The sequence below is a fragment of the Anolis carolinensis genome, unplaced genomic scaffold, assembly GCF_035594765.1.
Source record: "Anolis carolinensis isolate JA03-04 unplaced genomic scaffold, rAnoCar3.1.pri scaffold_33, whole genome shotgun sequence".
Taxonomy (NCBI): Eukaryota; Metazoa; Chordata; class Lepidosauria; order Squamata; family Dactyloidae; genus Anolis; species Anolis carolinensis.
Genome location: NW_026943842.1, coordinates 142,097 through 168,034, shown reverse-complemented (window position 1 = coordinate 168,034; position 25,938 = coordinate 142,097). Strand labels below are relative to the sequence as shown.

Genomic DNA, 25,938 nt, shown 5'->3' with positions numbered 1-25,938 from the left:
CTTTTCTGGCCTTTGGGTCTTTCCTTCCTTCGCCTTTGGTAGAAGAAAGGGAAACTATCCTTCCCTCGTCAAGGAATTGCTCTGTGTTCCTTATGCAATCATTGACCAAAGGCCTCCGGGCTGATCTTTGGATCCTGCTCCTTGGGAATCAGGAATCCACCCCAGCTGCACTCCTGATAATTGGGACTTTTGCTGGACACAGGTGAGCCTCGCCAAAGGCCAGAGGAAGGCCGGGAGGTATTAAAACACTCTTCAAGACCGGCCAAGGCTTCCAGGGAGAGTTTGGATTTGCACTCAGGTATGTAAGGGACGGGGCTGCCTGTTTTAGGGATGGTTGCCTTATTGTAGGAATGGGGTGGCTAAAACATACATTACATACAGTATTATTTTTCTTATTATTCTATAATATATATTACTTATTATATATTTATGTTGGAATGTAATAATTGTATTGAATTTATATTTACAGTAGAGTCTCACTTATCCAACATAAACGGGCTGGCAGAATGTTGGATAAGCGAATATGTTGGATAATAAGGAGGCATTAAGGAAAAGCCTATTAAACATTAAATTAGGTTATGATTTTAAAAATTAAGCACCAAAACATCATGTTAGACAACAAATTTGACAGAAAAAGTAGTTCAATACGCAGTAATGCTATGTTGCAATTACTGTATTTACGAATTTAGCACCAAAATATCATGATATATTGAAAACATTGACTACAAAAATGGCTTGGATTATCCAGAAGCTTGGATAACCGAGGCTTGGATAAGTGAGACTCTACTGTACATGGAAATAATGGTAGTAACAAGAAAATCTTGATAGGATTCACAGCTTGTTTGGTTATGCTGGTTTGTGATGGCAACTACTGTATAGTATATAATAAATGTTCATTTTTTGTTCAACAATTAATATGAATTCTTCTTCATGGAAAAATAAGACATCACCTGAAAATAAGACCTAGCACATCCTTGGGAGCAAAAATTAAGATAAGACACTGTCTTATTTTCGGGGAAACACGGTAATTTACTCTATCTTATAAGGTAAAACTTCAATAAAAATATATATTTAAAAAATAAAAATAAAATAAAATTGGGATAATAATATCAATAGTAATAATAATAAATAATAATAAACAACAATAATAGTAATAATACTAAACCATATCCAGCATATAGATCTCGTTTGCTGTGTCATAATATGTAATAATAAATATATTACCAGACTCTCCTAGCAGCTCAAGGCAGAATACCGCATTATTAATACAAGAGAGAAAACACTATTTAAACCAATGCTGCAATCATCATCATCATCATCATCATTCAGACTTTTCCCAGTTTGGGACTTGAGGCACTATAACACTGGCTTGATGTGTTTATTTCCAATTTTATTTATTATTTATTATTTATTTATTTATATTTATTTATTATGTATATTTGTATTATTAATATTATAGTATATTATATTTATATCATTTAAATAACATTTATTATATATTTATGTTTCCAATTTTATTAATTATTATTATTATTATTATTATTATTTAATACATATTATTTTACTTATTATTATATAATATATAACATTATTTATTATATATTTATGTTGGTATGACTTCATTGTGTTAAGTTTATATTTATTTATTATTAATTATTGCTCATTATGCATGTTATTATTATTAAATATATAGTATTTTATTTATGATTATATAATATATAACATTATTTATTATATATTTATGTTGGTATGTATTGTATTAAATTTATATTTCTTTATTATTAATTATTGCTCATTATGTGTATTATTAGTATTAAATATGTATTTTATATATTATATAATATATAATAAATATTTATGTTAGTATGTATTTATTGTATTAAATTTATATTTATTTATTACAGTAGAGTCTCACTTATCCAGCATAAATGGGCCGGAAGAATGTTGGATAAGCGAATATGTTGGATAATAAGGAGGGATTAAGGAAAAGCCTATTAAACATTAAATTAGGTTATGATTTTACAAATTAAGCACTAAAAGATCATATTATACAACAAATTTGGCAGAAAAAGTAGTTCAATACACAGTAATGCTATGTAGTAATTACGGTATTTATAAATTTAGCACCAAAATATCACAATGTATTGAAAACATTGACTACAAAAATGCGTTGGATAATGCAGAACGTTGGATAAGCGGGTGTTGGATAAGAGAGACTCTACTGTATTAATGCTCATTTATTTGTATTATTATTAAATATATATTATTTTATTTATTTTATATATATATTATTTTATTTATTATTATATAATATATAATATTTATTATATAGCTATGTTGGTATCTATTGTATTAAATTTATATTTATTTATTATTAGTTATTGCTCATTATGTGTATCTGTATTATACAGTAGTCTCACTTATCCAACATAAACGGGCCGGCAGAATGTTGGATAAGCGAATATGCTGGATAATAAGGAGAGATTAAGGAGAAGCCTATTAAACATCAAATTTGGTTATGGTTTTACAAATTAAGCACCAAAACATCATGTTATACAACAAATTTGACAGAAAAAGTAGTTCAATACACAGTGATGCTATGTAGTAATTACTGTATTTATAAATTTAGCACCAAAATATCACAATGTATTGAAAACATTGTCTACAAAAATGCGTTGGATAATCCAGAATGTTGGATAAGTGAGACTCTACTGTATTAATGCTCATTTATTTGTATTATTATTAAATATATATTATTTTATTTATTTTATATATATATATTATTTTATTTATTATTATATAATATATAATATTTATTATATCTATGTTGGTATGTATTGTATTAAATTTATATTTATTTATTATTAGTTATTGCTCATTTATTATGTGTATCTGTATTATATATATAAATATTGTACGAAATATATTTATATCTTGTTTTGCAGAAGGAGGTTTGGCTGAATGACCTCTGGGAGGCTTAGAATAATAGAGTTGGAAGAGACCCCCAGGGTCATCTAGTCCAACCCCCTGCCATGCAGGAAAAGTACAATCAAAGCACTCCCGGCAGATGGCCATCCAGCCTCTGTATCAAAGCCTTCGAGGAAGTATAAGTCTCAGTCCCTGCAAAGGGTCAAGAGTGTAGGGTTTCTGGCCTTGCTGCTAGCCCCCATTTTGCCTTGTTTTGTCCCCAATTTCTCCCTCTCTGCCCCCAGGGAGATGGCGGCCCTTCGCCTGGTCCTGTCCTGCCTTTTGCTTCCCATTTTGGCTGCTTTGGCTGCAAAGGAGTCGGTGCTGAACATGTGCATGAATGGCAAGCACCAGAAGACAAAGCCTGGCCCAGAAGATGAGCTCCACCAACAGGTATGGGACGCCTCAATCGGAGATGCATTGGGAGGAATTCCATGGGATTCTGGGCTGCTCAGCATCCCATGTTTTACAGGGGGGACCAGGAGAGCTAGTGAGCGCAGTCCCATTGTATTCAATGGCGTCAGAACACGGGAGGGGTTGGATGGTGGCTTTCTGCCTAGCGGGAGTGGGTCAAGCTAGATGGCCTCTGGAAGGCCTTTCCAAGGCTAGGATTCTAGGAGAAGGAAGGAAAAGTCTTTACCTTATCTGTTCATCTTCCTTCCTTCTCCCTCTTGTCATCTTTTCTCCCCACCCTCACATCCTCTGTCTATCTGATCCTCCCTATCTATGTATCTATCTATGTATCTATCTATGTATGGATCTATCTATGTATGGATCTATGTATGGATCTATGTATCTATCTATGTATCTATCTATCTATGTATCTATCTATCTATGTATCTATCTATCTATGTATCTATCTATCTATGTATCCATCTATCTATGTATCCATCTATCTATGTATCCATCTATCTATGTATCCATCTATCTATGTATCCATCTATCTATGTATCCATCTATCTATGTATCCATGTATCTATCTATCTATGTATCTATCTATCTATCTATGTATCCATCTATCTATGTATCCATCTATCTATCTATCCATCTATCTATGTATCCATCTATCTATCTATCTATCCATCTATGTATCCATCTATCTATCTATCTATCCATCTATCTATGTATCCATCTATCTATGTATCCATCTATCTATGTATCCATCTATCTATGTATCCATCTATCTATGTATCCATCTATCCATGTATCCATCTATCCATGTATCCATCTATCCATGTATCCATCTATCCATGTATCCATCTATCCATGTATCCATCTATGCATGTATCTATGCATGTATCTATGCATGTATCTATGCATGTATCCATGCATGTATCCATGCATGTATCCATGCATGTATCCATGCATGTATCCATGCATGTATCCATGCATGTATCCATGCATGTATCCATGCATCCATGTATCCATGTATCCATGTATCCATGTATCCATGTATCCATGTATCCATGTATCCATGTATCCATGTATCTATCTATGTATCTATCTATGTATCTATCTATGTATCTATCTATGTATCTATCTATGTATCTATCTATGTATCTATGTAGTAAGTGTGTTTCATTTTTCTGGTCAATGTTTAAATATTGTTTATTGACAGGGGCGGTTCACCCATAAGGCAATTTAGGCAGTGTATCTCTATCTAAGGAAGACTCCTCTGACTCACTGTCAGAGCCACCTGGGACTTGTTGATGTTCTGAATCCTGTGAAAGGTCACCCTTATCACTGGCTTCTGCTTCACTACTAGTCTGTTTATCATGAACTTCTGCTTCGCTGCTAGCCTGCCGCCTCTCTGACAATTCAGAGCCTTCAACATTTCCTTGGTCAACCTGCATATAATAATAATAATAAAAAAACTTTATTTATATCCCGCCGCCATCTGCCCAAAACAATACAATGTAAACAGTATATATATATATATATATATATATATATATATATATATATAAAACAGCACAGCACAGTACGATAAGCAATACAGTAAATAATATCCATTACAAAATAAAACAAGGAGACAATGAAAACAAGGGCAGACCACATGAACATTAAGTTAAAACTCAGGGTGAGAAAGACATAAAAAATAAAAACCACAGCGAACAGGGTCATAAGGGAGCGGGGTATTCTGGAGGATAGATATTAGGGGGAGCAACGGAAAAGAAATATAAAAGGGTTACTCTCCAAAAGCACAGCGAAAGAGCCATGTTTTCAAGTCTTTCTTGAAGGCTGCTAGTGTGGGGGCTTGCCTAATCTCAGTGGGCAGAGAATTCCACAATCGGGGGGCCACAGCAGAGAAGGCCCTCTCCCTTGTTCCCACAAGGCGGGTCTGGGATATCGGGAGTGGGGACAGGAGAACCTCCCCTGACGATCGAAGGGATCGTGTAGGCTTGTGGTAGGAGATACGGTCACGAAGGTAGGTGGGTCCCAAACTGTTTAGGGCTTTATAGGTGATGGTATACACCTTGAATTGGGACCGGAAAATGAACGGCAGCCAGTGGAGCTCCTTGAACAGGGGAGTAGATCTCTCCCTGTAACTCGCCCCCGTAATTAACCTGGCAGCCGAGCGCTGGACCAATGGTAGTTTCCGGGCCGTCTTCAAGGGAAGCCCCACGTAGAGCGCATTACAGTAGTCCAATCTAGAGGTAACTAAGGCATGGACCACCGTGCTCACGTCAGACTTCACGAGGTATGGCCGCAGTTGGCGCACAAGCTTGAGTTGTGCAAAGGCCCTCCCGGCCACCGCTGACACCTGAGCCTCAAGCGTCCGCGCTGAGTCCAGGAGGCATAAACCCAAATCCCCCTTCATCATCAGACTGAACCACAACACCCTCATGCAAATATCCTACCTATTATCTATTTATTTATTTTATTTATTTACAGTATTTATATTCCGCCCTTCTCACCCCGAAGGGGACTCAGGGCAGATTACAATGAACACATATATGGCAAACATTCAATGCCAATAGACAAACAACATTCAGTTTTAGACAGACACAGAGGCATTTTTTTTTTTAACATCTTTCCAGCTTCACGATTTCCGGCCACAGGGGGAGCTGTTGCTTCACCATCCATTGATGGCTGTTCTTCCTCTTCTTTTCCTCGTGAGCAGTTTTATGGTGTTGTAGATTAGTTAAATTAGCCTCCCGCATAAAGCGTCCCTAAATTTTCCCTACTTGACAGATGCAACTGTCTTTCGGGGCTGCTAGGTCAACAGCAAGCCGGGGCTATTTTTTTTTTTTAATGGTCGGAGGCTTAACCCGACCCGGGCTTCGAACTCATGACCTCTCGGTCAGTAGTGATTTATAGCAGCTGGTTACTAGCCAGCTGCGCCACAGCCCGGCCCCGGGCTATCTATCTATCTATCCTCCCTTCCTCTGTCCATCTGTTCATCCTCCCTCTATCAATCCATCCTATGTCTATATCATCTTTCCTCCTCCCTCTCTCCATCTTCCCTCCTTTCACTTACTCATCCACTCACCCATCTATCCTTCCTCTACCCTATCTATCTATCTATCTATCTATCTATCTATCTATCTATCTATCCATTCTTTGTCCATCTATCCTTCCTCTATCTATCCACCCCTTCCTCTACCTATCCATCCATCCTTTCTCTATCAATCCATCCTCTGTCTCTTCTATCTGTCTATCTCTCCATCTCTCCATCCCCCTTTCCTATATGGGCTGGACTTTAGCACAGCAGGTTAATCACGAAGCTGCAATCAATCTCACCAACTGGAAGGTTGACAGTTCGAAGCCCGGGTCAGGGTGAGCTCCTGACCTTTAGCCCAGCTTCTGCCTATCTAGCAGTTCGAAAACAAAGTGGGAGGCTGAGAGAGAGTGACCCCTTCGCTTGCTGATGGTTCCTTTCCACACAAACTTCGTTTCATGCACAAGATCATTACGACTACCACCTTTATGAAACGTAAATATCGAGTTTAGGCTTGGATCCCGTCTCCAAGATATCTCATTATAGATGTACATCATGCAAATCGTATTACAGATAATCTGAAATGACCTTCCGGCTATGCGTCTAAGGTGTGTGTGGAACATGCATTAATTTCATGCTACTTTAAATATGTTGAATGAAATGACCTTCAGGCTGTGTTTATAATATGGTTTATGAAATAAAATGAATGTGTTTAAACTGGGGTTCCACCTTCAGGATATTTCATTAGGCATATGCAAATTTTGGAATTGCAGAATCTGAAAAAAAATCCAAAACAATTTCTAAGCATTTCTGATCTCTATGTTGTCAAGGCTTTTATGGCTGGAATCACAGGGTTGTTGTGTGTTTTCCGGGCAGTATGGCCATGTTCCGGAAGCATTCTCTCCTGACATTTCGCCCACTTCTATGACAGGCATCCTCAGAGGTTTTGAGGTCTTTTGGAAAAAACGAAGCAAGGAAGGTTTATATATCTGTGGAAGGTCCAGAGTGGGAAATCCCTCCCTATATTGGGGGAAAAGATGGGATAAAAATGCATCACAATAAGAGTATTGATATTGTTGTTAATAATAATAATACAGTAGAGTCTCACTTATCCGGGCTGTGGCGCAAGCGGGAGAGCAAGCCAGCTGCAATTAACTGCAATGAATCACTCTGACCAGGAGGTCATGAGTTCGAGGCCCGCTCGGAGCCTATGTTTGTTTTGTCTTTGTTCTATGTTAAAAGGCATTGAATGTTTGCCTATATGTGTAATGTGATCCGCCCTGAGTCCCCTTCGGGGTGAGAAAGAAGGGCGGAATATAAATGCTGTAAATAAATAAATAAATAAATAAATATCCAACATAAACGGGCTGGCAGAATGTTGGATAAGCGAATATGTTGGATAATAAGGAGGCATTAAGGAAAAGCCTATCAAACATCAAATTAGGTTATGATTTTACAAATTAAGCACCAAAACATCATGTTTAACAACAAACTTGACAGAAAAAGTAGTTCAATACGCAGTGATGCTATGTAGTAATTACTGTATTGATGAATTTAGCACCAAAATATCACGATGTATTGAAAACATTGACTACAAAAATGCATTGGATAATCCAGAACGTTGGATAAGTGAGACTCTACTGTACTTACTTAGTCGATCCCTCATTGTCCAAGTTTGATAAGAGATGTTCAACCTGTACAATGGTGACCTGTAGAACAGGCCAGACACAGAGCACAAGTGTAGTGTCTTGGTGTTGGTGGATACGTAGGTAACCGTGGAGTCCTATCCTTGACCCGCATGTTCATCCACAGAGAGGACATTTGTTTCCAGGTGGAAGGTGGTCCTGGTCAGGGTTGGCTTGATGGGCCTTCCTCTTGGCATGTTTCTTCCTTTCACCCCCCATTCGTGCCTTTTCAAATTCCACAGCACTGCTGGTCGCAGCTGACCTCCAGTTAGAGCGCTCAAGGGCCAGGGCTTCCCAGTTCTCTCTCGGTGTCTATGCCACAGTTTTTAAGGTTGACTTTGAGCCCATCTTTAAATCTCTTTTCCTGCCCACCAACATTATGTTTCCCGTTCTTGAGTTTGGAGTAGAGGAGCTGCTTTTGGGCATTCGGACAACGTGGCCTTTAGTCCAGCGGAGTTGATGGCGTAGGAGCATCGCTTCAATGCTGGTGGTCTTTGCTTCATCAAGCACACTGGCATTTGTCCGCCTGTCTTCCCAAGAGATTGGCAGGATTTTTTGGAGACAACGATGATGGAATCATTCCAGGAGTTGAGAGTGGTGTCTGTAGACCGTCCACGTTTCGCAGGCGTAGAGCAGGGTTGGGAGGGGAATGGCTTTATAAACAACACCTTGGTCTCTCTACGGATGTCCCGATCCTCAAACACTCTTTGCTCTATTCGGAAAAATGCTGCACTCGCAGAGCTCAGGCGGTGTTGTATTTCAGTGTCAATGTTGACTTTTGTGGAGAGGTGGCTGCCAAGGGAGCGGAAATGGTCAACGTTTTCTAATGTGACACCATTAAGTTGTATTCCTGGCTTTGCAGAGGGATTGGCTGACAACTGCTGGAAGAGCACTTTGGTTTTTTCAATATTCAATGAGAGGCCGAGCTTCTCGTATGCTTCTGCGAAGGTATTGAGAGTGGCTTGTAGGTCTTCTTCTGAATGTGCACAGACTACGTTGTCATCGGCATATTGGAGTTCTATAACAAATGTTGTGGTGACCTTTGTTTTGGCTTTCAGTCCGCTGAGGTTAAAAAGCTTGCCATGTGTTCAATAGATGATTTCCACTCTGGTGGAATCATAATAATATTCTTATATTAATAATAATATCAGCTTGTATCAAATTGCACAGTGCAGTCTTTGTCTGGTCTAAATGTTTTTATTGCTTTGATACTCCAGTACCTTAATGCTGATTTTAATTTCAATTTCTAATCAGTGTCCTTGTTTGCTCTCTCGCCAGGTTTATCTTGTTTGTTATATCTTCTTTTCACCACTCTTTTATGGCACAATAATTACCATATGCTCCATATGCTTTTGCATAAAGTTACGATTCTAAGGGAACTTTGATCGAGAGACAGTTAAATATGAACATGTATTAAAACAAAGATAGGTCTTCTTCTGAATGTGAACAGACTATGTTATCATCGGCATATTTGAGTTCTATAATAGATGTTGTTGTGACCTTGGTTTTGGCTTCTAATCTGCTGATAGATGATTTCCACTCTGATGGAATCATATTAATGTTCTTATATTAATAATGAATGAATTGTTTTTTATACTAACCATAGGCCATGACATCAGTAATATACAACCTTTATAAGCACTTTCCAATATAAACATTAAAACCTATTAAAAAATTAAAACTAGCTCTTTAAAATTATTATAGCAGCAACATAACATCGTTGTTTTCGACTCTAGTATATTAATAATATCAGCTTGTTGCACATTGCAGGCTTTGTCCTTTGTCTAGTCTAAAATGTTTTATTGCTTTGATACTTCAGTGCGTTCATGCTGATTTCTAACCTGCGCCCTTATTTGCTCTCTCCCCAGGTTTATCTTGTTTGTTATATCTTCTTTTCACCACTCTTTTATGGCACAATAATTACCATATGCTCCATATGCTTTTGCATAAAGTTACGATTCTAAGGGAACTTTGATTGAGAGACAGTTAAATATGAACACGTATTAAAACAAAGATAGGTCTTCTTCTGAATGTGCACAGACTATGTTATCATCGGCATATTTGAGTTCTATAATAGATGTTGTTGTGACCTTGGTTTTGGCTTCTAATCTGCTGATAGATGATTTCCACTATGATGGAATCATATTAATGTTTTTATATTAATAATAACATCAGCTTGTTGCACAGTGCAAGCTTTGTCCTTTGTCTAGTCTAAAATGTTTTTATTGCTTTGATACTTCAGTGCGTTCATGCTGATTTCTAACCTGCGTCCTTATTTGTTCTCTACCCTGGGTTTATCTTGTTTGTTATATCTTCTTTTCACCACTCTTTTATGGCACAATAATTACTGTATGTTACTTTGCATAAAGTTATGATTCCAAGGGAACTTTGATCGAGAGATGGTTAAATATGAACACGTATTAAAACAAAGAGTGTCTTGTAAGAGGGTGACAGAAGGGTCCTCCTAAAGAAAAGCGATGGCCCAAAAAAGGTTCAGTATCAAATTGCACTGTACAATTTGCTACAAGATGATATTATTATTAATATAAGAATATTATTATGATTCCACCAGAGTGGAAATCATTTATCAAACAGATGGCAAGCTATTTAATCTCAGCTGATTAAAAACCAAAACCAACGTCACAACATTTGTTATAGAACTCCAATATGCCGATGACAACGTAATAATAATAATAATAATAAAATAATAATAAAACTTTATTTATACCCCGCCACCATCTCCCCAACGGGGACTCAGGGCGGCTTACATGGGGCCATGACCAAAACCATACAATATGACAAAATATAAAACAACATATAACACAATATAACAATACAATAAATAATAACATATATTACAACCCAAAATTCAGAAAAGCAATAAAAACCAGGGCAGGCCACATGAACACTAGTCTTAAGGATGCAATTACATCACAGAATTAATGCAGTTAATTGACAAGGCTCAATGGAGTTGACTTCTGGGAGTTGCAGTTGCAGCCTCGTATCGTATTGGCTTTTTTAGCTGCTGCATCACACTGTTGGCTCATGTTAAGCTTGTGTTCCACTAAGACTCCATGAAAAAGACTCCCTTTTGCATGTGTCATGAAGACTTTTAAAACAAAAGTTAAAACATCCTGGTCAGACTGAACAGAATATCCCACTTCTGACACCAAAAATGTTATGAATAACTTTTCAATAACTTTAAAGCATAGGTTCTTTTTATTGCAATTTCAGTCTGAGAGGTATAGCAGAACAAAGAACAACATTTAGACATACAAACATACAGATTCTATGCAACTACATTGGATTCACAAACAACCTACAGTAACATTGGCTAAAAAACAAACAAAGGGGGGGGGGGGTTACATTTTCATTCTTCATGCACACAAATATTACCATATTCTTTCTCCCTTCTTGGAGAAGCACCTGCTTAGGCCAGACCCAGCTTCCACTGCTGCCTGCCAACACATATTTCCAAAACGCCAAAATGCCAAAACTTCAAAAAGACCAAGACTTCAAAATGCACTCCTTCCTCTTTCCCTGAGAAAAAGAGGCCCCAAACAGTGAACAGAATCCTGCTTTCCCAGAGCAGATCTGCCACTCCCAAGGACACCATCTCCACTGAGCATGGCAGGTGAACAGCGTCGCTGTCTGTCACACCTTCTGGACTCTCATAATGTTATGGTTGAGCCTTCGGGCTCCGATAATAGAAGAAGGGGGCATAAGACTCCTCGAGAGTCAGACTCTTTCGAGGATCGTGAACGAAAACGGCTCCGGGATTTGTTTACAGACCCGACAGATGAGGACTCATTTGAGGGTTTTTCTGAGGGTTTGGAGGAAGAGATGGCCAGCTCGGAGGAGGACGACATGGAATGGACTCGTGTGAGGGAGGATTTGGGTGTTGGGGAAACAGGCAATGAAAGCATGGGAGGTGAGTGGCGGGTTGCAGGATCAGACCCATGGACTGGCTGGAGGGATGGAGCGGGATCCACAGCTGGGGATGCTGTGGGGCGTAGTCAAAGGTGCTTTAGCTCTGATGAGGATGATGAGTTTGGGGCGCCTGGAATTGGGATGGCAGCTGACAGCGATGATGAGCTTGAACTGGGATAAATTGGGGTTTGGGATCAATGTCTAATTGCGTTGGGCAAGGTAATCTGGACGGACGCTTGGGCTTTTGTTGGGGAACTTCCTGAAGATGGGTGTGATTCGTTGCTGGATACGTAAGTTTACCAAGGACACTGGGCATCGACGGCGGGAGGAACTGTGCGGGGTTTTTCTCTGTGCAACTTGTGTTTAATCTCAATAGCTTGGACCTCCGTCGTCTTTTTGACGGGCAATACCTACTCACACTGGATTGACGCTGGACTGACTGACTTCGATTCTGGATTATCCCTTCTGCTGCTTATCGGTGAGACCTTTGGATTCCTAGACGGCTACGTTTGGCTATTGACCTCTGGACCGGATTGGGACCCTGCTGACTGCCGTTTCCCTGACTGCTGAGCCTGGACCTGGATATCGTTGGCTGTTGAACCTTAAATTGAATCCTGACTACGACCACGTTTTCCTTCGCTGCAGGGAGGAATAAACAAGCCTGGTTTAGTCTCCTGCTGTTTCTGAGTAGCAGAGAGGAATCTGCTACCAGTCTGTTGTTTACATTCTGACTCCTGTTGATCCTCCTTTGTTTGCATTGTTTGCCAGGCTGAAGTAAGCACTTTTGATTTAATCCGGATTATACTTCTGTTTAACCCGGTTTTTTCCCTTTGAGTTGTTTAAGCTCAATCTGAGTTGTTTTTTGTTACCTATCACACTGAAGTCAAGTGTTTGCCCTGTTTTTTTGTCTCCTACGGGCATTTTTAGTTTTGTAATCTCAATAAACTGAGTTTTGCTTTACTCACTGGCGTTCTGTCTCTGACACATAAGGTCACTTATATAGCTGATGATGTTGTCCCAAAGTTGTAAATGAGTGATAGACGCCTTCCATCCTGGAATATCCTCAGTTTCCTGGACCAGATGTTGATTCCTCTTGATTGGTGTTAGCAAACAAGCAAAAGTTCATCAAGTCAGCAAATGTTGACAGATGTTAACAGATGTAAACATTCCTCTTATCAGTCGCAGTTCTTATCACAGTTTGCTGGGCAGATCAACTATTTCAGGTCTCGTTAGCAGGTTTTAATTACAATTCCTGAGCAGGTAGTTAATGGTTTGCAGGCATTACAGACTGGTGTCTTCAAATTTCTAGCTCTCTTTCACTCTTCCATTCATACCATATCATAAATTCATATTTTGGTCACACATGGACTGTTTCCAAGCTGTCCTATAGCTATGCATTCCATTTTAATTGCAAAAGTGCAGGATGAGGATGCCTGTATGATGGTGATGAGGATGCTTCTCTCTGTCTGTCTGTCTGTCTGCCCGTGGCAGTGTTCCCCGTGGAAGGAGCTTGCTTGCTGCACGGCCAACACCAGCCAGGCGGCCCATCAGGACGTGTCCTACCTCTACAACTTCAACTGGAACCACTGCGGCATCATGACCGCCAAATGCAAGGCCCACTTCATCCAGGACACCTGCCTCTACGAATGCTCCCCTAACCTGGGACCCTGGGTCGTCCAGGTGAGTCTCTTTCCTTGGGTGGAGGGAAGTATATGTACATTGTCTGTCTATCTGCCTATCTCTTTATCACACACACAAATGTATGTGCACACACACATGTGCGTATTTGCACACACATGCATATATGTACACACATGCATACATAAATGCATGCGTGCACATATGCACACAGAAATACATATATGCACACACATGCATTTATGCAGACATAGACATTGCATATACATATGTATATACACATATACATAAATGCACGCAAGCACACATATATAAACATATAAATATGTACGCATAGATATGCATATACATATGTATGTACACAACCATACATAAATGCATGCACTCATATATACACAGACACATATATAGACACATAGACCATGCATATACAACTATATGTACACACACACACACCATAACCATACATAAATGCATGCGCGCACATATATACACACACAGATACATATATGCACACACATGCATTTATGCAAACACATATATGCAGACATAGACATTGTATATACATATGTATATAAATACATATACATACATAAATGCATACATGCACATACAGATACATATATGTACACATGGATATGCATGGACATGCATATTTACACAACGATACATAAATCCATGTGCATACATATATGCACATATGAATGCATGCAAACGCACACATATATGTATGTACACATGCATATATGTATACAGACATGCATATACACATCATATTTATACATGTATGCACACACTGTATATACCCAAGCATACATGCATTCATGGACATATATATGCACACATGCCTACAGCCAGGGGGTGTTGTGTTTCATGTCATTTAATAGGTTTTAAAAATGATTTTAACTATATTTTAATAGGGCTATATTTAATTATATTTTAATGTTTAATATGCCTAGTGGTTTTAATCTACACATTGTATGATTTTTATCATCAGCTGCTTTGAGTCTACTCTGAGAGAAAAACAAGGTCATAAATGTATATGGTGATAGTAGACATACATGCACATACACACACATGCATTTTATATGTATATGTATATAACACACACACACATAGATTAAACCTACTCTTACATGGAATTTCGGAATTGCAACGTATGAGGCTGTGAGATAGGCACCTTTGCTCTCTGATGCACACTCGCTTTGTCTCATGCTCAAAACTATTTAAAATCTTGTGCAAGCTCTGCCCATAATCAATAGTGCATGAAACATCAACACATGTTGCATGTTTAGGCTTGCATCCCATCTGCATGAGTGCTGGTGCCTTATCAAATTGCCAGTAATGATAATAGTAATAGTAGTAGTAGTAGTAATTAAAATAAAAATAATGTAATAATATAATATAATATTATTATATGCAATATTATAATATAATATTATTGTATGCCATATTATAATATAATATTATTGTATGCCATATTATAATATAATATTATTGTATGCCATATTATAATATAATATTATTGTATGCCATATTATAATATAATATTGTTATATGCAATATTATAATATACTATTGTTATATGCCATATTATAATATACTATTGTTATATGCCATATTATAATATACTATTGTTATATGCCATATTATAATATACTATTGTTATATGCCATATTATAATATACTATTGTTATATGCCATATTATAATATACTATTGTTATATGCCATATTATAATATACTATTGTTATATGCAATATAATATACTATTGTTATATGCAATATAATAATATACTATTGTTATATGCAATATAATAATATACTATTGTTATAAGCAATATAATAATATACTATTGTTATCTATATATATAAAATGATAAAGTTGTTTGCACAGTGACTATAACAACAAAACTAAACATCCCAGAAATACGAAATTTGGCAACACAATGCAAAAGGCTTGCCTCCCGGTTACAACAACACAACCACACCACAAAACCACAATCCGGACCCACAAAACTCACAACAACGCATCATGCGATAACAACACAACTAAACGCCCCAGAAATACAAAACTTGGCAACACAATGCAAAAACCTTGCCTCCCAGTTGTAACAACACAACCACACCACAAAAACACACAGGACCCACAAAACTCACAACAACGCATTGTGACTATAACAACACAACTAAACGCCCCAGAAATACGAAACTTGGCAACACAACGCAAAAGCCTTCCCTCCAGGTTGTAACAACACAACCACACCACAAAACCACAATCCGGACCCATAAAACTCACAACAACGCATCGTGACTATAACAACACAACTAAACGCCCCAGAAATACAAAACTTGGCACACAACTAAACACCCCAGAAATATAAAACTTGACAACACAACGTAAAAGCCTTGCCTCCCGGTTGTAACAACACAACCACACCACAAAACCACAATCCGGACCCACAAAACTCACAACAATGCATCGTGACTATAACAACACAACTAAACGCCCCAGAAATACGAAACTTGGTGCACAACTAAACGCCCCAGAAATACAAAACTTGACAACACAACACAAAAGCCTTTTCTCCCGGTTGTAACAACACAACTACACCACAAAACCACAATCCAGACCCACAAAACTCACAACAACGCATTGTGACTATAACAAATACCAAATTTGACAACACAACTCATCCAATCCCTACATTCACACTTGGCCTCCAAAAAAACAATTACAATAATAACAATAACAACAACAATAAGAATCAACACCATCACAGGCAAGAAACAGTCAGGCACTGAGGCTGAGAGGCCAGTCAGTGCTACACTGGGCCTCCAAAAAACAATACAGTAGCATCTAACTTATCCAACCTTCATGACCACAACAACAGCAATAATAATAAACACCTACACAGGCAAAACAAAAAAAAGGACTATTGTACCACAATAAAAATATAAACCGCACTCAGCAGAATCAGACATTACAACTAACAACAAACCAAAGACAACAGGGATCTCAAGCAATTATCAATCAACACAAAAATTGAAGAAGGTAACAGACTTCAAATACTACTACTAATGTGAGTATAAAGAAGGTCACAGCATAAATACAACCTAATGTAGACTGACCAACACCACCAGACTAAGCCACAGCAACGCGTGGCCGGGCACAGCTAGTATGCAATATAATAATATACTATTGTTATATGCAATATAATAATATACTATTGTTATATGCAATATAATAATATACTATTGTTATATGCAATATAATAATATACTATTGTTATATGCAATATAATAATATACTATTGTTATATGCAATATAATAATATACAATTGTTATATGCAATATAATAATATACTTTTGTTATATGCAATATAATAATATACTATTGTTATATGCAATATAATAATATACTATTGTTATATGCAATATAATAATATACTATTGTTATATGCAATATAATAATATACTATTGTTATATGCAATATCTATATATATAAAAGAGTGATGGCATCACGGCAATTCACAAAACAACAAAAGTACAGGCCCCCCAACCTCAAAATTTGACAACACAACCCATCATCCACGCCTCAAGGTTGATACAACAAAAAGAAAAGAAAAATAAAGTCCTAATTAGAGGGAGAGCAATAATTTTTTTATCCAATTGCTGCCAGTTTAGAGGGCTAATCTCTGCCCACTTGGTTGCCTAGCAACCAAGGGACAGCCAGGTTTCAGTTAGGGGACAGGCAGATTTAGGCCTCACTTAGACTTCTTCCACAGATTATCTAATTTGCACTGGATTATATGGCAGTGTAGACTCAAGGCCCTTCCACACAGCTATATAACCCATTTATAATCTTATATTATCTGCTTTGCACTGGATTATCTTGACTCCACACTACCATATAATCCACTTCAGTGGGCATTTTATACAGCTGTGAAGAAGGAGCCTCAGATAATCCAGTTCTGAGCAGATAATATAAGATTAGAAATATACAGTAGGGTCTCACTTATCCAACGTAAACAGGCCGGCAGGATAAGTGAATATGTTGGATAATAAGAAGGGATTCAGGAAAAGCCAATTAAACATCAAATTAGGTAATCGTTATACAAATTAAGCACCAAAACATCATGTTATATAACAAATTTGACAGAAAAAGTAGTTCCATGCGCAGTAATGCTATGTAGTATTTACAGTAGAGTCTCACTTATCCAACACTCGCTTATCCAACGTTCTGGATTATCCAACACATTTTTGTAGTCAGTGCTTTCAATATATCGTGATATTTTGGTGCTAAATTCATAAATACAGTAATTACTATATAGCATTACTGTGTACTGAACTACTTTTTCTAACAAATTTGTTGTCTAACATGATTTTTTGGTGCTTCATTTGTAAAATCATAACTTAATTTGATGTTTAATAGGGTTATCCTTAATTCCTCATTATCCAACATATTCACTTATCCAATTTTCTGCCGGCCCGTTTATGTTGGATAAGTGAGACTCTACTGTACTGTATTTACAAATTTACCACTAAAATATCACAATGAATTTAAAACACTGACTACAAAAACATTGATTATGAAAAGGCAGACTGCATTGGATAATCCAGAACATTGTATAAGCGAATGTTGGATAAGTGAGAGTCTTCTTTAATATGAAATAATTACTGGGATAGAATAATGCAGAACAATATAATCTCTAAAACCAGGACAGTAAATAAACAGGGGAATTCCACACAGGAAACAATCAGGGCCAGCTAACACCTCCCAACAAAGTATTCCCATCATCAAAGTCTGGCAAATCCTGTTTTCTCAGGGCCACAGACAGTAGAAGCACATAAAATGTCGCAAACAACATCACTCTGAAAACAAGGGTATTCCAGACAGGAAACAATCAGGGCCAGCTAACACCTCCCAACAAAGTATTCCCATCATCAAAGTCTGGAAAATCCTCTGTTTTCTCAGGGCCACAGACAGTAGAAGCACATAAAATATCGCAAACAACACCACTCTGAAAACAAGGGAATTCCAGACAGGAAACAATCAGGGCCAGCTAACACCTCCCAACAAAAAATTCACTCAGGGAGGAAACAGCCAGGCTTTAAAGCTGCAAGGCCATTACATCCTAATCATTTTTCCTAATTGCAGCATTCATACTTGCCTCCAACAAACAAAAAAAACCAATCAGAAATATTGTATATTCACAACCTTTAGGAAATAATATCCCCTGATGGCGCAGCGTGTTAAAGCGCTGAGCTGCTGAACTTCTGGACCAAAAGGCCGAAAGGTTTCAATTGGGGGAGCGGAGAGAGCCCCCACTTTTAGCCCCAGCTTCTGCCAACCCAGAAGTTCAAAAACATGCAAATGTGAGTGCATCAATAGGTACTGCTCCAGTGGAAAGGTAACGCCGCTCCATGCAGTCATCCTACATGACCTTGGAGGAGTCTATGGACAACGCCGGCTTTTCAGCTTACAAATGGAGATGAGCACCAACCCCCGAGTCAGACATGGCTGGACATAACATCAGGGGAAAACCTTTACCCTTTGCCTTAACTACCACCGATTCCTCAATACTTTATTTCCCATATCACCAGACTTCGCCACAGCAATGCGTGGCCGGGCACAGCTAGTTGTAATATAATATTGTTATATGCAATAATGTAATATAATATACTACTATTGCTTGCTGTACTTTACGCCTTGGGCTGCAGGCGGACCAGTCCTGGCGCCGGGAGCGGATCTTGCACGTCCCGTTGTGCAAAGAGGATTGTGAGCAATGGTGGGAGGACTGCAAGGACGACTACACCTGCAAGGAGAACTGGCACAAAGGCTGGGACTGGTCCACAAGTAAGTTGGGAGCCATGATCTGTCTTCTCCGGATCGTAGTCCAAACTTCCACCTTGCTGACAAGCTGGCCATACATACATGCATTCATGCACCCATGCCTTATTTACAGCTGTGTGCTTTCAAGATATTTCTGACTTAATGGCGACTCTGTGCAGGGCCGGCCCAAGGTAATTTTCAAGTGTAGGTGAACAGAATTTTGGCATTCCCCCCCCCCCCCAAAACCAATCACTGAAAAATAAAAGTGTTGGATAAGCGAAAATGTTAGATAATGAGGGATTAAGGAAAAGCCTAAATAAAGAACAACACTCTGAAAACAGGGGAAATGCGTGTATAGGGAATGGCACCTCCGGCAACGGTCTAGTTGGCCTAACGGTTGAACCGCCCCTGACCCTGTGTGAACCTCCGACAGGAAACTCTGGGCCAAATTTCCCCAAAGGAGGTTTGCAATTGGCTTCCTCTGAGGCTGAGAGAGTGTCAGTTAAACTAATGGCATCTTAGAGTTGGAAGTTCCCCTCAAAGGCCATCTAGTCCAACCCCATTCTGCCAGGCAGAGAGAGACAATACAATCCCTCCCAATAGATGTCCATCCATCTTCTGCTTAAAAACCTCAACTGGACTTTCAAGCAGTCTGTTCTGCACTAGAGTGGGAAGGGATCCCAGGGGATCCCAGGGGCCATCTAGTCCAACCCAGTTCTGCCAGGAAGGAAGTGACTATATGGGTGCCAAGGAGAGGGAGACCATGAATTATTTATTTATTTATTTACAGTATTTATATTCCCCCCTTCTCACCCCGAAGGGGACTCAGGGCGGATTACAATGAACACATATATGGCAAACATTCAATGCCAACAGACAAACAACATTCAGTTTTAGACAGACACAGAGGCATTTTTTAAACATCTTTCCAGCTTCACGATTCTGGCCACAGGGGGAGCTGTTGCTTCACCGTCCATTGGTGGCTGTTCTTCTTCATTCTTTTCCTCGTGAGCAGTTTTTTTTAATGGTGCTGTAGATTAGTTAAATTAGCCTCCCGCATAAAGCGTACCTAAATTTTCCCTACTTGACAGATGGAACTGTCTTTCGGGGCTGCATAGGTCAACAGCAAGCCGGGCTATTTAATGGTCGGGGGCTTAACCCGACCCGGGCTTTGAACTCCTGACCTCTCGGTCAGTAGTGATTTATAGCAGCTGGTTACTAGCCAGCTGCGCCACAGCCCGGCCCCTCTGAGGAGCGTCTTAAAGACCTGGGTCTGTTTAGCCTGCAGAAGAGAAAGTGGAGAGGAGCCATGTACACATAGGTGAAAGGGTGTCATAAGGAAGAGGGAGCAGGCCTCCTTTCTGCTGCCCTGAAGACTAGGACTCAATGGAGCCATGGCTTCAAATGACAAGAAATGAGATTCCACTGAACATTAGGAAGAACTTCCCGACTGTAAAAAGAGCTGTTCAGCAGTGGAACTCTCTGCCTCGGAGACTGGTGAGGCTTTTAAACAGGCTGGATGGTCATCTGTTGGGGGTGCTTGGATTGTGCTTTTCCTGCATTATTATCATTTTCCTGCTTTATTATTAACCTATGATTATAAGACACAATCCAATCCCTCTCAACAGATGGCTATGCAGCTTCTGTTTAAACCTGGCTCCTATTCTACCTAACGCTTCCTTTTCCCTTCCTTTCTTTTTTCCTTTCTTCCCTCCCTTCTTCCTTGCTTCCTTCTTTCCCTTCCCTTCCTTCTTTCTTGCTTCCTTCTCTTCTTCCTTCTTGAATTTCTTTCTTCCCTTCTTCGTCCCCTTACTTCCTTCCCTTCTTCCTTCCTACCTTTCTTGTTTCCTCCCTTCTTTCTTTTTCTTACTTCCTTCCCTTCTTCCTTCCTTCCCTCTCTTGCTCCCTTCCTTCCTCTCTTCTTCCCCTCCTCTCACCTCTTTCCTTCCTTCCTTTCCTCCCTCCCTCACCCCTTCTTCCTCCCTTCCTCTCTTTCCTCCTTCCTTCTTTCCCTTCTTCCTTACCTCCTCCCTCCCTCCCTTGCTTCCTTCCTCCTTCTTTATTTTTTCTTCCTTCCCTCCCCTCCTTCCTTCCTTCCTTCCTTCCCTCCCTCCCTCCACTTCTCACTCCCTTCCTCTCTTCCCTCCTTCCTTGCTTCCTTGCTCCTTCCTTCCTCTTTCCTTCCTTCCCCCCTTCCTTCCTTCCCTGCTTGCTTCTTTCCCTTCTTCCGTCCCTCCTTCCTTCTTTCCCTCCCTCCACTTCTCCCTCCCTCCCTCCCCTTCCCTCCCTCCTTCCTTCCTTTCCTCCTCTTCCTTCTTCCTTCCTTCCTTCCTTCCCTGCTTGCTTCTTTCCCTTCTTCCTTTCTTCCTTCCCTCCCTCCTTCCTTTCCTCCCTTCTCTCTCATCCTCCTTCCTTCCTTCCTTCCTTTCCTCCCTCCCTCACCCCTTCTTCCTCCCTTCCTCTCTTTCCTCCTTCCTTCTTTCCCTTCTTCCTTACCTCCTCCCTCCCTCCCTTGCTTCCTTCCTCCTTCTTTATTTTTTCTTCCTTCCCTCCCCTCCTTCCTTCCTTCCTTCCTTCCCTCCCTCCCTCCACTTCTCACTCCCTTCCTCTCTTCCCTCCTTCCTTGCTTCCTTGCTCCTTCCTTCCTCTTTCCTTCCTTCCCCCCTTCCTTCCTTCCCTGCTTGCTTCTTTCCCTTCTTCCGTCCCTCCTTCCTTCTTTCCCTCCCTCCACTTCTCCCTCCCTCCCTCCCCTTCCCTCCCTCCTTCCTTCCTTTCCTCCTCTTCCTTCTTCCTTCCTTCCTTCCTTCCCTGCTTGCTTCTTTCCCTTCTTCCTTTCTTCCTTCCCTCCCTCCTTCCTTTCCTCCCTTCTCTCTCATCCTCCTTCCTTCCTTCCTTCCTTCCTTCCTTCCTTCCTTCCTTCCTTCCTTCCTTCCTTCCTTCTTTCTTACTTCGTCCCTTCCTTGTTTGCTTCCTTCCTTCCTTTCTCTTCCCTTCTTTCTTTTTCTTCCTTCCTTACCTCCTTCCTTCCTACCGCGCTTCCTTACCTCCTCGCTCTTTCATTTTTTCTTCCTTCCTTTCTCTTTCCTCCTTTTTTCCTTCCTTCCTTTCTTCCCTCCCTCCTTCCCTGCTTGCTTCTTTCCCTTCTTCCTCCCTTCCCTCCCCTTTTGTCCCCTACCTTCTTTCTTTCCTTCCTTTCTTCCTTCCTTTCCCTCCTTCTTTCTTTCTTTTTCTTCTTTCCTTCCTTCCTTCCTTTCCTTCTTTCTTCTTCCCTTTCTGCCTTCCCACCCTACCCTTCTTCCTTCCTTCCTTCCTTCTCTCTCTCCCTTCTACTCCTTCCTCTTTCATTCTTTTTCTTCCTTCCTTTCTTTCTTTTTCTTCCTTCCTTTCTTTCTTTTTCTTCCTTCCTTTCTCTTTCCTCCTTTTTTCTGTCCTTCCCTCCCCTTCTTCCTTCTTTCCCTTCTTCCTTCCTCCCTTCCTTCCTCTATCCATCCATCCATCCATCCTCTTTCCTTCCTTTCCCTCTTTCTTTCCCTCTTCCTTCCTTTCTTTCCTTCTTTCTTTCTTTCTTTCTCTTTCTTTCTTTCTTTCTTTCTTTTCCTTCTTTCCTTCTCTCCTTTCTTCTTTCCTTCCTTTCCTTCCTTCTTCCTTCCTTCCTTCCTTCCCACCATCCCCTTCTTCCTTCCTTCCTTCTTTCCTTCTTTTCTTCTCTCTCTCCCTTCTCCCTTCCTTCCTTTTCTTCTCTCTCCCTTCTTCCTTCCTCCTTTCTTGCATTCTTCCCTTTCTTCCTTCTCTCTCTCCCTTCTTCCTTCCTTCCTTCCTTCCTTCCTTCCTTCCTTCCTTCTCTCTCCTTTCCTTCTTCCCTTCCTTCCTTCTCTCTCTCCCTTCTTCTTTCCTTCCTTCCTTCCCCTCCTTCTTTCTTTCTTTCTTTTTCTTCTTTCCTTCCTTCCTTCTTTCTCCTTCCTTCCTTCCTTCCTTCCTTTCCTTCTTCCCTTTCTTCCTTCTCTCTCTCCCTTCTTCCTTCCTTCCTTCCTCCCTCCCTTCTCTCTCCCTTCCTTCCTTCCTTCTTTCCTTCCTTCCTTCCTTTCCCTCCTTCTTTCTTTCTTACTTTTTCTTCTTTCCTTCCTTTCTTCTTTCTCCTTCCTTCCTTCCTTCCTTCCTTCCTTTCCTTCTTCCCTTTCTTCCTTCTCTCTCTCCCTTCTTCCTTCCTTCTTTCCTTCCTTTCCCTCCTTCTTTCTTTCTTACTTTTTCTTCTTTCCTTCCTTCCTTCCTTCTTTCTCCTTCCTTCCTTCCTTCCTTCCTTCCTTCCTTCCTTCCTTCCTTTTTTCTTTCCTTCCTTCTTTCTCCTTCCTTCCTTCTTTCCTTCCTTTCTTCTTTCTCCTTCCTTCCTTCCTTTCCTTCTTCCCTTTCTTCCTTCTCTCTCTCCCTTCTTCCTTCCTTCTTTCTCCTTCCTTCCTTTCCCTCCTTCCTTCTCCTTCCTTCCTTCTTTCTCCTTCCTTCCTTCCTTCCTTCCTTCCTTCTCCTTTCTTCCTTCTTTCGCCTTCCTTCTTTCCTTCCTTCCTTCCCTCCCTTCTCTTCCAGAGGTCAACCAGTGTCCCGTGGGCTCCTCCTGCCAGCCCTGGCGCCTGGTCTTCCCTCACCCGAAGGACCTGTGTGAGAAGATCTGGACCAACTCCTACCAGTTCACCTCCTGGACCCGGGGCAGCGGGCGCTGCATCCAGATGTGGTTTGACGCCTCCCAGGGAAACCCCAACGTGGCCGTGGCCGAGTTTTACGCCAACGCAGGGCAGGCCTCGTCCATTGTCCCCTTGACCTGGAGGGCTTTGTTTGTGACCTCGGCTGCCCTCTTCCTTGTTGCCCTCCAGTGACCTCCTCAGACCAACTGACCTTCCCTGGTCCTCTTAGGAAGGAAACAAAGGAAAAGAAGATGCAATGCTCTTTGCGCATGTTGTGCAAGCCAAACACTCTTTCCATGGCCTTCCTCTTCCTCCAAATGATGCCAGACTACAACTCCCATCATCCCTGGCTCTGCTCAGGGGGACAATGGGAATTGCAGTCCACGAACATTAAGGAGTTCAGGATTTTTTGGATGTCTATGTTGTATATTTCCTTCCTGAAATGATGTCGGACTGCAACTCCCATCAACCTTGGAGATGCTGAAAGTGATGGGAGTTGTGGTTCAGGAACACTGAGAAAATTGTTTCTGGACTGCTTTCGAAATGAAGCTGGACTACAATTCCCATCAGTCCTGGCTATGCTGAGTGATGGGGGTTGTAGTACATAGATACAGAGTAGTTCACAAAGAACAATTGCTTTTGTTCCTCTTCACTGTGTATTTCTGTCCTAATGATGCTGCACTACAACTCCCATCAGTCCTGGCTCTGCTGAGAGTGATGGGAGTTGTAGTCCAGAAACACCGAAGAGTTCACAAAAAAAAGTTGCTTTTGTACATCTTCACTGTGTATTTCTATCCTAATGATGCTGCACTACAACTCCCATCAGTCCTGGCTATGCTGAGAGTGATGGGAGTTGTAGTCCAGAGACATTGAGTAGTTCACTGAGGAAAAGATGCTTTTTGGGTCTCTTCACTGTATGGATGTCTATCCATATTATACTGGACTACAACTCCCATCAGCCATGGCTATGCTGAGGATGGTGGGAGTTGTAGTCCATAAAATTTTCAATTTTACAGGTTGCTTTTGGGCTTCTATGTTGCACATTTCTGTCCAAATGATATCTCGTACTACAACTCCCATCAGTTTCGGTTATGCTGAGAGTGATGGGAATTGCAGTCCATAAATATTTTCAATTTTACCTATGCTTTTGGGCTTCTATGTCGCACATTTCTGTCCAAATGATGTTATACTACAACTCCCATCGGTCTTGGCTATGCAGAAAGTGATGGGAGTTGCAGTCCAGCAACACTGAGAATGGTTGCTTTTGGACCTCCACTGCTGTGTTGCGCAAATAGATGAAAAAATAAATACATTAAATCTGGCTCTTAAATACTTTTTTTGTCTGGGTTTTCTTTGCTTTTTGGCTTCCAGATCTGAGAATGTTTGCAATTCCATGGCAGTGGAAGTGATATCAAACTGCATTAACTCTGCAGTGCAGATGCACCGAGAAAAAAGGTGAAAGTGTTGCAAAATTATAGACATAACAGGATGTCAAAATAACATTATTTGTAGATGCAACCTTTGGCAGAGAAAGCTAACCTTGCAAAACAACAACAAATTATTACCTGCCTCCCCACAGTGCAAATCCCAGAGCTGCTGTTATTGTTATTATATTTATACCTCACTATTTTCTCTCCAAAGAAAGACACTCGGGGGCTGCCACTGCCTTGAGCCAATGGTGCTCAAAGCGGTGCTAAACTGCCTTCATTCCACTGTTCAGATGGATCCCCTAAGAGAGTGGGATCTTGCAAATGCAAATACATTAC

At 40.2% G+C, this 25,938-nt stretch overlaps 1 protein-coding gene across 1 annotated transcript; it reads left to right on the top strand.

Annotated features, from left to right (window-relative positions):
• The first annotated feature begins 47 nt into the window (after window positions 1-47).
• LOC134294931 (folate receptor alpha-like) lies at window positions 48-25,504 on the top strand. The gene is made up of 5 exons (XM_062966827.1): window positions 48-298; window positions 3,213-3,360; window positions 13,516-13,704; window positions 19,388-19,523; window positions 24,078-25,504. Exons 2-5 carry the CDS (start codon window positions 3,217-3,219, stop codon window positions 24,362-24,364), a joined length of 756 nt encoding a protein of 251 aa, XP_062822897.1. The 5' UTR covers window positions 48-298; window positions 3,213-3,216; the 3' UTR covers window positions 24,365-25,504.
• Window positions 25,505-25,938: the final 434 nt, after the last annotated feature.

What these genes read in the sequence shown, in the direction of transcription:
- LOC134294931 (XM_062966827.1), top strand. Translation starts at nt 3,217, where the DNA reads ATGGCGGCCCTTCGCCTGGTCCTGTCCTGCCTTTTGCTTCCCATTTTG. An exon ending in AAGATGAGCTCCACCAACAG is followed by an intron (nt 3,361 to 13,515) that starts GTATGGGACGCC and finishes TGCCCGTGGCAG; the next exon opens with TGTTCCCCGTGGAAGGAGCT. An exon ending in TGGGACCCTGGGTCGTCCAG is followed by an intron (nt 13,705 to 19,387) that starts GTGAGTCTCTTT and finishes CTTGGGCTGCAG; the next exon opens with GCGGACCAGTCCTGGCGCCG.